Consider the following 13,882-nt stretch of genomic DNA (forward strand, 5'->3'; position numbering starts at 1 on the left):
CCCTTTATCTAGTGTATGGGCAGATGAGTAATAAAGACAAAAATGTATATAAATAATAAGGGGGATAAGGGGTATGGGATGTTTTGGGTGTTCTTTTTTAGTTTTTTCTTTATTTTGGAGTAATGAAAATGTTCTAAAATTTATTATGGCAATGAATACACTATATGATAATACTGTGAACGAGTGGTTGTATATTTTTGATGGATTGTATGGTATGCGAATACATCTCAATAAAATTGCATTTAAAAATATTACTGCAATTCTAATTGTTCTTGTTGCCAATTTGGTAGGAAAGAAATAATCCTGGTTTGACACAGAGGGAGACTCAAAAGCAATTTTCTCTATAAGACCAGTCCATTCCTAATCTTCTATTTGATTTATTCTGGGAGCTTCAGTGAAAGAAGAAAAAAGAAGAACAATATCTGAGGGAAAGAAGGTCAAGCAAGATAGTGCAATAATATTTGTGCGTTCTTTGCCCTGTTGACTTTTAAAAAGATAAATGTTATCATATTTCTCTATGTGAAAATATATATACACATTATATAAAATTTGGAAAATGCATAAAAGTAAAAAAGATGAGAAATCTTCCATATTTCTGCCCCTGAAGAGATAATCCCTAATATCATTTTGGTGCATTTTTTCTAAGTATAAGATTTTAAAAATATATTTACAGAGTTGGGATCACATTGTGAATATAATTTATGTTTCTGAAAAGCACTTAATAAATGGCAATACTTGAAAAACGGTCATCATTAGTCTTTGAATGCATGATTGTGCTTTAGTTTGAATAATGATAAGTTTTATATACTGGGGATTATTTCCTTTAAAACCAGAAAATATTATGCATATCTTGCTTAGGAAGAGTTAAAAAAATAGCTTCTGGTTCATATGCTCTTAATATCTCATAAAATTTTACTTAGTCAGCTAACAACCTTGATATTCACTAAGTGGAGGATTAGGCCAAGAACTATGGCAGAAATAGTGAGGTCTCAATGGTCCCAAAGAAATATATTTGGCCTGTCTTCAAGGAGATTAAAAGCCCTCTGGGGAAAAAAGCCCTAACTGAATTTATTAAAAGATTTTCATAACAGAAGTTATAAATAAATGCAGATAATTATATACTTACTATATTTTGAAAATATAAATTATAGAATTCTAAAGTAAATATAGCAATTTTATCAACAACCAGAATAAGTTATGTTGCAAACTACATTCTCATAAAAAGTGTTAAAAAGCATTAGATAAGTGTTACCAAGGATATAATTAACAATAGGCATTGATTTCATGGCATAAAAGGATTTTACTATTCCAAAGTTGATTGCTTTCAAAGGTTGAGGACATAGGAGAAGCATAAAAATGTTTATTACAAATTGTTCTATAATAACGATAAAAATGAAAAACTGGAGGAATCCAAAATGTCTAGTAGTATGTTAATGGGAAAATAAATTATGGTATTTACTTTCCATAGAATATTCTGCAACCATGAAATATGATGTTTGATGAAGCATTTTTAATGACCTGGATAAATGTTTAAATTGTAATATACAGTGTTAAAAAAACATTTGATGAATGTCTATTGTTTTTGCAGTACATACATAAACAGTTTTATTTTTTTAAATGAGGTCATATAGCATACACAATGACAGCCTATATTTTATGTATTTAACATTACAATTTTTTCAAGCTAATAATTTTTTTTCTGCAACATGATTTTAAAAGACAGTAGAGTATTCCATTTTTTGGATGTCCCATAATTAATTTCACCCGTCTCCTACATCGAACATTTGGATTTTCCCTTTTTAAAATAATGCTTTGACTCTCTCTCTTCCTCTCTCCCTCCCCTTCCCTCCCTCTCTGTATGCTCTCTTCCTCTCTTCTTTTCTTTCTCCCTCTTTAAGCTAAATTCTAAGAAGCTGAATTTCTATATCAAGGAGTATATACATTTTAAGGTCTTTTGATTATTTTCATGTCTTAGACTCAGATAATTCTGAAACTTTGTTTTTACTTTTAGTTCTCAGTTCTCTTCTCAATGCCCAGAAAGTGAAGATGTCAACCCCAGAGCTAAACGTATTCCCAACTAATGCTGTTTAGCATGGGAGGACAGTCTCTTTGAACTTGGCTTTCATTTCTCTTACTGGGTTTTCCTCAAATTCACTTATGTGCTTGGGGTGCAACCTCTACAATTCTTTCTATTTTCTCTGCTGTCCAAGAGCATGAGGCTTCTTCATGTCACCTGTCCATATAGCCCCAGCAATTTATATATTGTTCCCAGCTCTGCCAACAAAAATTTAAAGCCTGACTTATGGATACATGCTTTCAATGCTACATGTTTTTCACTAAAGGAGAACATTTGATCCAGTCATATGTTTCCCCCACAGTTGTGAATTATCTAGAGAACAACTCTAGAAGTTCCTCTTCAAATCTTTGAAGAGTCGCACCACATCACATAATGCATACACCACACACATTTCATTGCATATACTAACTAACTCTATACTTGCCCCAATGATGAGCAAAAAACCTTCCAACACTGACAACTTGTTAAATGAGATCTTTAAGCTGATGGTCTTTACACTGTTCTATGCAAAAGAGTTGGTGCATTCTAGTCTGTTCCGAGGACTTTAAGGGGTAATTCAACCTTCATGCTGCAAAACCATCCACAACGAAGGAGGATTTGATGTGTAGACAACTTTAGGGCAAGGTTCAGTTCTAATATTTTTCAGCATTCCACCTGGCGTTTGTTGTAGCTTTTCATACAAGGCAGCTACTTGTCCCATACCTGTTGAATGATGTTGCTAAGTAAACCCAGAAGGTTGCAAGAAATGCCTGTGTCTTACTCAGTCCAGCAGATCTTGTCCAGGAGCTCCTTCATTGACATTTGGTCCCATTCTTCTGCAAGGGGTGCCTTCCATGGAGCATCACTGGGAATCTACATTCAGTTGACAATTTTGAGAGGAAAAACAAATACCATTTTCTACTTTAAATAACTCTATAAATAGTATTAAAAACTCAAAATGAAAGAAAAAAATATGTAAGTTTTCCAAATTCCCACAATAATTACTTTTACTACACAACCAATGCTGTTAGTGTGGCTTTCCTATTCTAGATCTATACCACTCAATTTAATTTATGATATCACTTCCCATGCAATAATTGAAGAGAATGTTGTAACTGGGCTGTTTCCAAATATGGATTATTAAGTTACTAATTTATGAAGAACATTCATAAACTCAGCTCTGGACAAGGATTAGACAACTGCACCAAATCATGTCTAAATTGGAGATTTAGGTGAAGCTCTATGTGTAGGTGTTTACTTGTGAACTACGGGTTTGGACATGGTGGAGACTCATACCCAGAAAACTTATTTTGTCAAGTCCTGATGATTTGCTAAATTAGAATCATCATTCCAGGAAGGCTGAGTGATATATGAAGTTTTTTCTCCTCATCAGTAATATACAAATAGCAGTCTGTTTGACATCTGATTCTTTTAGAGGTTAGAAACAAGTTCATTAATTCATTTCACAAATCTTTACTGAAAGTTACTATGTGCTAGACAATGTGCTAGGCACATTGGTGACTTGATATTGTACCTTCTTTTTTCTTTTAAAGACTAAACTTATGAAAAATACATATGTAGTCAAAGAAGCTTTGGGAAGCCTTACCTCTCGTCCCATGTCATCTATTGTCCTCCATAGGTTATTATGATCTAGGTAGGCAACTGGATTCCAAACAGGTGGGAATGGGCCCTTGAAAGGATATGATCTGCCCTGTGAGATACAAGATATTTTTAAAGGAAATATTTACTACAATGTAAAAGTAGTTAAATCTGCCAAGTTAGTAAATACCTACAAGCAAAATCATATTAGTTATCAATCTGAGATATACACTCAAGTGTTTACTTCCTTGTATCCTAAGAACTCTACTTTTTTTTAATTGCTCCTTCTTTCAGGTTACTTGAGTCAATCTAATGTATATTTGATGTAAATCTGGGCTTTATTGCAGCCTACTAAACATTTTAGCAAAGCGATTTCCAGCAATAAGTTCAGTGCCACGAGCACCATAGTAACAGAGTTCTTTCTGAAATTGGCACCTTTGCCATGTAAAATTTAAATACCAAAACAGAAATGGGTCACCTAAACTAATCTCATTTAACAATAATACTTGCAAGTATCTCAGAGTCAGGAGACTCTGTGTGCCAGGAGGGTCAGAAAAATTACAACTGTAAACATTATGCAAATTAGAAAAGGATTTTTTAAAAAAGGATGGAATGTAACCATCTGTAGGAGGAGCCACACAGTATGGCCCAGAAAGCCTTCCCAAAGAATCAGATGTGCCAGGTCAACACAGGAGCTCCCAGAAATCAGCAAGGACAAAGCAGAAAGAAGACGCAATTATCAGCTTCTCTTTCAGAAAGGTTTACACTACCTGGTTCTCTCAGCAGTGGCATCTTGAGTCAGAAATAAAGGGGACACATGTTCGTAAGGATTAAAATTAAAACAGCCCACAAATAATCTCTGGAAGGCTTAACTTGTTGAAAGTAGTTAAGGGACATGCACAAAAATAATTCTGGTTAATTTGAAAATATGAGTCAGAAGTCAGGCTGTGCATTTTCACATTTCTTAACCAAATCAGGGTAACTCAAGGTTCTTAATCCAACCTCAGTCTCACAATAACTCTGAGTCAGTCCACAAAGATTCATCTGATATAGATTTTGTAAGCAGAGATATTGGAGTTGTGAAATGAAAAGAGATTTCATGTTCACTGTGCATTTTAAAATATATATACATATATATAATTTTATTAGAGAAGTGAGTTTACAAGAGCAATCATGCATAAAATACAGGATTCCCATATACCACCTTATTATTAACACCTTGTGTGCCGGTTTGAATGTATTGTGTCCCCCAAATGCCATTATCTTTGTGGTCTTGTGGGACAGACGTTTTGGTGCTGGTTAGATTTGCTTGGAATGTGCCCCACCCAGCTGTGGGTGGTGACTTCGGTGGGATACTCCTATGGAGGTGTGACCCCACCCATTCAGGGTGGGCCTTGATCAGTGGAGCCATATAAAACATGCTGACTCAAAGAGACTAGAGGGAGTGCAGCTGTGAGTGACATTTTGAAGAGAAGCAAGCTTGCTAGAGAGGAACGTCCTGGGAGAAAGCCATTTTGAAACCAGAACTTTGGAGCAGACGCCAGCCATGTGCCTTCCCAGCTAACAGAGGTTTTCCAGACGCTATTTGCCATCCTCCAGTGAAGGTACCCGATTACTGATGTGTTACCTTGGACACTTTATGGCCTTAAGACTGTAAGTGTATAGCCAAATAAACCCCCTTTTTATAAAAGCCAATCCATCTCTGGTGTTTTGCATTCTGCAGCATTAGCAAACTAAAACACCTTGCATTGGTGTACATTTGTTACAATTGACGAAAGCACATTTTTATAATGATGTTCACTGTTGCATTAATTCAGGGGCCAACTTCTTGGTCTTCTCTCTCCAACAAGGTCATTAGGTTCTCAGGGAAGAGTTAAGAAACAGGCTTAAATTTTTCTTAACTTTACTGAGGTATAATTTATGTACAATATACCCATTTTAAGTGTACAATTTGGGGCATTTTGAGACATTTTTACGCCTGTGTAACCACCACTTGAAAGAAGATTGAGAACATTCCCATCACCCCAGAAAGTTCCCTGTTGACCCTTCCTGGTCAATTTACCCCACCTACTGGCCCCAGGTTACCACCGATCTGTTTTCTGTCACTATAGATTAGTTTCACCTGTTTAAGAATTTTTTGAAAAATGAAATCATGCAGTATATACTCCTTTATGCCTGGCTTTTTTTGCTCAGCATAATATTTTTGAGGTTTGTACATGTTATTGCGGTTTGTTACTTTTAGTTCCTAAGTAGTATTCCATTGTGTGAATGTATCACAGTTTGTTTATCAATTCACCCGTTGTTTCAAGTTTTGGTCTGTTGTGAATAAGGCTGCTCTGACCATTCTTGTACAGGTCTGTTTGTATATGTATGTTTTCCATTCTCTTGAGTAAATGCCTAGGAGTGGAATGGCTGAATTGTATGGTGTGCACACATTTAACTTTTAAAGTTTAACAGTTTTCCAAAGTGGGTGTTCCACCAGCTGTGTTAAGCTGCTTAACCTCTCTGTGCCTTGGTTTGCTCAGCTGTAAAATGCAATGACAGAAACTACCTCATAGACGTATTGGAAAGATGATGTGAACTTGATCCATGCAAGTCACTTTGAACAGTGTCTGGCACATAGTAAGTTCTCAACAGATACTGTTATCGCTACTGCAGCTGCTGCTGTTGTAATTATAATCTTTGTATGTCTAGGACCTGCTGGTATAGATTGTTGGCATATAATAGGTGCACAATTAATGTTTGACATCTCAGCTATGTGACCTTGAGCTTATTATTTATTTGACACACAAAGTCCTGATTCCTAAAATGCTCTTTTATACTTTGATTTCCTATGCTATTATTCCTATGATTCCCTATGTTATTATGCCCCTTGTTTTAAGAGTCCCATTGAGCCCAGACCCACTATGGCCTCTACGGATCCCCATCAGCAGAGTAGTGCCTGCTGCTAGCCCTATTCACACCATACACAACAGATGCACAGAGGGTGTAGGATGGAACCCAAATAGTAAAGAACTAAGTTGGGTAAGCCACAGAAGGCAGAGTGTATCCAAGACAGGCATACAAAGATATCTATCTCCCTAGACTCCTCATCATGACACTGTGCCCACAGGTAAAGGGGATCAGCAAGAGATAAAACAACTTAAATGGGAAGAACTGTACATTTTTGTTTTGAAAAATACTTAGGGCAAAGATGGGGGGAAAAATAGTACTCAGCCAAGCAATTTAATTATTCAGCATTTTTTGTTTGTTTTCAATAACACTGGTTCTGCTGGAAAGCCACAGCAGATGATCTGAAGAAGAATGTGAGCCCAGCAGATTTGTTTAATTGGTGTCTGCACTGTCACTGCCAGGGTTGGCACCAACAGCCATGGCAGCTCCTGAGAACATAAAGACAATTGTTTCAGCAAATGAGAACCTCAGGCTGACTCATGGGACTTGACGAAGAACATCTTTTGGGTGAGGGCAGAATTAACCGACAAACCGTGACTTACATATGAAGTCCTGCCCAACAGAATCTTTTTCTTTTAAGTGGTTTTATTGAGATATATTCACACACCATACAATCCATCCAAAATGTACAATCCATGGCTCAGTATATTTACAGTTGTGCATTCATCACCACAATCAATTTTAGAACATTTTCATTACTCCAAAAAGAAATAAACCCATACCCCTTATATCCTCTTATTATTGACACTTAGCATTGGTGTGGTACCTTAGTTATAACCGAAGAAAGAATATTAAAATATTACTGTTAACTATAGTCCATAGTTTGCCTTAGGTGCATTTTTCCCATGTACCAATCTTATTGTTAACACCTTGTAATAGTGATGTACATTTATTTTAATTCATGAAAGAATATTCTTATATTTGTACTATTAACCACAGTCATTGTCCACAACATGGTTCTCTGTGTTATACAGTCTGATGTTTTATCCTGTAGCTTTCCTTCTACTGACACTCACGATCATAAACTTCCCCCTTCAACCACACTCACACACATTAATTCAGCACTGTTAATTACACTCACAATAATGTGCTACCATCACCTCTATCCATCTCCAAACATTTACAATCAACCTTATTACAAATTCTGCACAAATTAAGCATCAGCTCCCCATTCCTTATCCTCATTCTATCTCCTGGTATCCTATATGGTAGATTTTAACTCTAAGAGTTTGCTTATTATAATTAGATCATATTAGTGAAATCATACAATATCTGTCGTTTTGTGTCTGGCTTATTTCACTCAACATAATGTCTTCAACGTTCATCCATGTTTTCACATACATGAGGACTTCATCCCTTCTTATAGTCAAAAAATATTCCATCGTATGTATATACTACATTTCCAACAACAGTATCTCGCTCCTTCTATTTTAATCTTCTGCTCAAGAACAAGTTGTCATATGGCACCTCTCCATCATCTCTCCCTCCTACCTTCAAAGACTATGTCTTTGTACAGTACATGTCATATGGAAGGGTATGCAATTGGGGTGGACAGGGACCCGCTTCCGAGATTCCAACTGACAGATCCAAACCCAGTAGTCCAGTTGAAATGTCATGCCAGCTGAATGATAGGGACTCTCATTGAATGGGGTCCCAAACAAGTGGGCGCTGCTCAAACAATCATTCCCACAATGAAATCACGTCAAATACCAGCTGCTAAAGCCCTCTTAATTAAGGAATGCTCTTAGAAAGGCTATGTGTTTGGAATTCTGAATGAAAAAGAGTGAGAAGTGACCACCACAAAGGGTTATGTGTGAGTAAATGGAAACCAAACAACATGATGAAAGGGAATAGAACACTTTACCCTTTTATGTACTCTTTTACTAACAGTCCTCAATGTATTCCATTCAAGCAGGTAACAGCTTAGATAACTTCATAAAAGTGATTATTCTTTTATAAGACTAGGGAAAGCTTCTGATAAACACAAAAAGAGCTATTGCTAGGTCCTTAAAAATCTAAAATATTCCAGCTTTAGAGAATAAGTAGAGTAGGGAGGGAATGTCTAAACTTATAGAATTACATAACCAAAGGCACTGTAAGGGTTTTATGCCTCACATTTGGCTATTTGTAGAAACAGTCCACTGTTTCTGTTTTGAACACTGTCCAAGGAGACCTGTCCTTCAAAAGAAATAACAAGACATCAGAGTAAACCCCTAGGTCAAGGTGCTCCCAAGTTACAAAATCTGATGAAACACAGCATTTTTGTTTTGTCCTCACAACAGTTCTAGGAGATTGGCCCAGCAGATATTTCCTTTTATAGGTAAAGAAAATAAAGCTCAGATAAGTTTAAGTGATTTGTTCGGAATCTCACGGCTCATGAATGGAAGCTACTGGAAGGTCAATTTAATTGACAGTAGCCAAGGTCACCACAGTACGTGTGTGTGTGTGTGTGTATGTGTGTCTGCTGATGTGTGTATGTGTGTGGGGAAGGGATGGATAAATGTCTGGCAAATCATCATGAATCACATCCATTGACCAATAAGTATACAATGATGGCTAATATCTAAATCCCTGAGACAAATTAAGTGTCAGTAGCAAGTTCCATGAGGGAAGAACACCACCATGGGGATTCTACTATTGAGAGCAAAGTACATTGTCCTCCAGTCTTCTTGGAAGAAATAGTGGAAAAGAATAATAATACCTATCTTGCAGGTTTATTGTAGGATTTAACTGAGGTTATGCATGGCACATAGAAAAGCATTCAATAAATGGATGCTGTTGATGTTGTGATCATGTTGAATGTATCATTTATATAACAACTTCTTGCTCATAAATCCTCATCCACATTTTTTATTTACTTCCTTTGGATAAATTCCTAGGATTAGAATTGTCAGCACAAAGATTTATATTTGACATTTTAAAGTAGACTTGCTGAAAACAGCAACCAAATTGACCATCAAGTGGCATCATTTTGTAGCCTGTAAGCCTAGGTGGACTCAGGCAAAATATCTGAAATCTGCCTTCTGGGTTCCTCACATACGGTGTGGGTGAGTGGCTCCCTGAAAACAGGCTGGCCTTGGCGATGCATGCGTTACTAATGTCAACTTAGATGTTCTGCTTTTCTGCTGACCCTTGTTCCTTTAAAAGAAAGATCACACATTCCAATTTCTGTAACATTAAAGTATCCCCTCTGTTATCTTATTCTCAGTGCTGGTCCTAGTCTATACCAGTAGGAACAGGTAGCCTGGTCCTTCTTAGATCCAGATCCTTTGAGAGTAAACTTTTTCTCTAAGGGTCTCTCCTGTGCTATTCATGGGAACCTCATGGGGAGCTGGGTAGGCTGCCTGTCCCTCTATAAGTCAATCATTTTTACAGCTAGCAAAAGGGGCTGCATTTGGGCCATAAACTAATTTGGAGGAACAAAATTTACTTTTTTTTATTAGAGAAGATATGGGTTTACAGAAAAATCATGCATAAAATATAGGAATCCCGTACACACCTTGTACTGGTATGGAACGTTTGTTACAACTGATGATAGCACATTTTTATAATTGTACTGTTATCTAAAGTCCATGGTTTAACTTAGTGTTCACTTTGTGTCATGTAGTTCCACGGATTTTTCAAAAAAATTTATTCTGTTACCATATGTACAATCTAACATTTCCCCTTTTAATCATATTCAGATATATATTTCAGTGCTACTAATTGCATTCACAGCTTTTGATTTAAATTTTCATTTCGGAAGAAAAGAAATTTAACCTTCTCCAAAAAGGGGTAATAAAAGTTCTGCAAACTCCATTTAGGCAAATGATTAATCTTCCTCTGTTCATGTGCCTACTCCATGCCCCTCATTCACATTTCTAAACACCCAAAGCTGGCATCAACACTGCCTTTTGATTGCATCATCACATAGGTGGAATTGGAGGAAGGGGCAGACAACAAGGTCAATGTTGCATTTTGGGTATCACCTTGCAGATGAGTGTGAAGCACTGCTGGCAGGCTCATAGTCCTAGAATTTTCCATGTTAGGAGAAACTGGGAAGATAGGGTTGATAGTGGCTGAGAAACTGGACATACCCTTGTAGGAATAACAATGACAAATAATAACAACAATAGCTAAAACTGAGTGCTTACTCTGTTCAGGTCTGTGCACTTTGTATGTATTGATGCATTTAATCTTCACAACAACTTTATGAGATAGTTACAATATTTCCTTTTCCAGATGGGGAATCTGAGGCCAGAGAGATGAAATAATAATAATTTGCCCAAGGTTTCACAACTAGTAAGTGGCAGCAGGATTTGAAATCAGACATTCTAAGGCCAATGCTCTTAACCATGAAGCTTCCCTGCCTCTTAATTATAATTATTGAACACTTTTGTTGGACATTGGACTAACAGCTGTAATTAAATTATCTAATTTAATCCTCACACACACACACAAAAAACCCAGTGAGCAAGCTGCTAATTATACGTTCATTTTAAAGATGAGTTCTGAGGCACAGAGAGATTAATCTGTTTGAGGTTACACAGCTTGTGTGCAGTGGGGACAGAATTTAACTTCAGGTGTGTGGATATAAAGGTCAAGCTCTTACTGGGGTCTCTACTATATGAGCCACTTCTCAGTTGGTTTACACAGGGTCACTGGAATACATTTAGATCTGGTAACCCAACCACTTGAGATTCTTACAAATCAGGCAGAAGCTAATGATGGTTTCAATGACCAGTCATTTCTCTTCCGTGGCTGTTCCTCCTATTCCCAGACAAGACATGGTCCAGCTCACCTCCAAATGACTACCACATCAGTTATTTCATTCATTCATTCATTCATTCATTCAACAAATATGTCTTGGGCACCTCCTATTTGCTTGGCATTATTCTGAGTACCATAGTGAACACAACAGACAAAAAATCTCTGCTTTCCTTGAGCTCATATTCTAGTAGGTGAAACCAGACACTAAAAAAAATGCGTAAGAAAATTATGGCATATATGAGAAAGTGGCAAGAGCTATGAAGAAAAAAAGAGAGAGGAAAATGCAGAGAGGAAGTGTTGGTATTTGTGGTGGGTTGCAATTTTAAATAGGATGGTCAGGGAAGTCCTTACTGAGAAGGTGACATTTGAGTGAAGACTAAAGGCATGAGGGAGAAAACCATGTGGATACCTGGAAGGAGAGCATTACAGGCAAGTGTTCTGAGATATGAGCATGTCTGGACTGCACAGGGAACAGGAAGGCCAGTCTCATCTTATCTATTCTTCACTTACAGGGATACCCCATTGCTCAGCAGAACAAATCCAGGTTGTTGAACCTGGTTCTCAAGGCTGTCCCCATCTTTGCTCTGGCCAGGCAGCTTTCTTGATCTTAGCAGTCCATTCTCATCACTGTATCATCGTTGCATCTTCCCTGGAAGGTTCTTTGCTTTCTAATCTCCATAGTTGCAAAGCCCAGACCACTTTCTATACCCAATTCAAAACCTACTTTCTTCAGAAAGCCTTCCCAAATCCATCTCACCCCTGGCCAGTGCTCTGTACCTAAAGTTCACTAGATTTTGCATCCCTACCATATTAGCTTGTACTTGCACACATTACCTTGATACTATTCTCTAGGTATTCCATATGGATATCTCTTCTCTCTCCAGCTACTTTAGGAAAAGAATCAATCATTTGTATTATCCCATAATGCCTAAGAGTATTATATATTCAGTTGGTGTTTGACAAACGTTGGATGGATGGATGGATGGATGGATGGATGACTGGACAAATAGCATGAAAATAAGAAGAGGAATTTTCAGGGTCTTAAGCAGAAATCTTACTGAATGCTTTCTAAACAAAATAAAACTACTTTCTTCTGAAAATTCTAAAATAAGTGTTTAAACTAGGAAGATGAAAATTGTGTCCTTCTCTACCCGAAAAGACCTAACCAATAACTTTGTCTTCTTTACCTTCATAACCTGTTTTAAATATTACTGCCAGTGGAGACAGACCTAAGTTCCACAAGCAAGAGTTTCCAAAATTAGGCAGTACATTTACCTCAAAGAATCAGAGTGTGCTTAAAAGGATGCAGGGTTCTGTGCCCCTAATCCTCTGTGGTTTGTATCAGTCATTCCAGCACGTATCGCATTGTGAACCATCAAGGCACATTATCAATGTCAAGAGGTTGTTTCCAAAGCAGTAGAATGCCCGCAGCTAAAATCTGTTCTCTGTTATCAACTTTTTCACTCTTTCAGTTTGTAAACAAATAAATGTTTATTTGATCAAATCTCACAGGCAGCTAAAATATCCCAATAAATATCATCCCTTTATCTGATGCATGTAATTTCTGAACATCCCCAACATACTGCCCAACATGCACCAGCACTAGCAAAATCCTGGGGTACTTTAGCCTGGAATAATATACTTTTCAAAAATAGAGACACAACAACAAAAAGACAAACAACCCAATTTAAAAATGGGTAAAAGGCTTGAATAGATATTTCTCCAAAAATGATATACAAAGGGCCAAAGAGCACATGAAAAGATTCTCAACATCATTAGTCATCAAGGAGATGCAAAGCAAACCACAATGAGATAGTATTTCACACCCACTAGAACAGCTACTATTAAAAAGAATAGAAAATAACAGTGTTGGTGAAGATATGGAGAAATAGGAACACTCATTCATTGATGGTGAGAAAGTAAACAGTGCAGCAGCTATGGAAAACAGTTTGGTGGTTTCTCAGACAGTTCTAGGTATACACCCAAAATAAGTGAAAAACTTTAACAGATATTTGCATAGAAATGTCCACAGCAGCATTATCTGCAATTGCCAAACGATGGAAGCAACCCAAGTGTCCATCAACAGATGAAGGGATAAACAAAATGCGGTATATATGTCTATTGGGGATTATATCATATCACCCACAAAAGGTATGTTTGGGTCCCAATCCATGTTACTGTACATATGAATGCATTTGTAAATAGGACCTTAGAAAATGTTATTAGTTAAGGTATGCCCAAACTGAATGAGGGTGGGCCTTCATCCAATATGGCTGAAGTCCTTATGAGCAAAGGAAAATTGGACACAGAGAGAGAAGCCATGAGGAGAAGCCAGAACTTGGAAGTCAACAGAACACGGAAGAGAAAGGAGAAGATGTCATTACGTACATTGCCATGTGACAGAAAAGCCAAGGAACCCTAAAGATTGCAGGCCAGCCAGAAGATACTGACCCCAGGAGGAAGCAAGCTTTTTAGCCTCTGAAATCGTGAGCCAATAATTTCCTGTTGTTAAGCCAACCCATTGGC

General features: G+C 37.2%; 1 protein-coding gene across 1 annotated transcript in view; it reads right to left on the reverse strand.

The window, feature by feature from the left end:
* MAOB (monoamine oxidase B) overlaps positions 1 to 13,882 on the reverse strand; it is a 116,479-nt gene that overhangs the window by 30,271 nt on the left and 72,326 nt on the right. The window contains exons 4-5 of the mRNA XM_037822090.1: positions 3,663 to 3,767; positions 2,838 to 2,929 (exon numbers count right to left, since the gene is read on the reverse strand). Coding sequence (XP_037678018.1) covers positions 2,838 to 2,929; positions 3,663 to 3,767 — 197 coding nt within the window. The remainder of the gene's footprint in view (positions 1 to 2,837; positions 2,930 to 3,662; positions 3,768 to 13,882) is intronic.

Source organism: Choloepus didactylus, chromosome X (genome assembly GCF_015220235.1).
Source record: "Choloepus didactylus isolate mChoDid1 chromosome X, mChoDid1.pri, whole genome shotgun sequence".
Classification (NCBI taxonomy): Eukaryota; Metazoa; Chordata; class Mammalia; order Pilosa; family Megalonychidae; genus Choloepus; species Choloepus didactylus.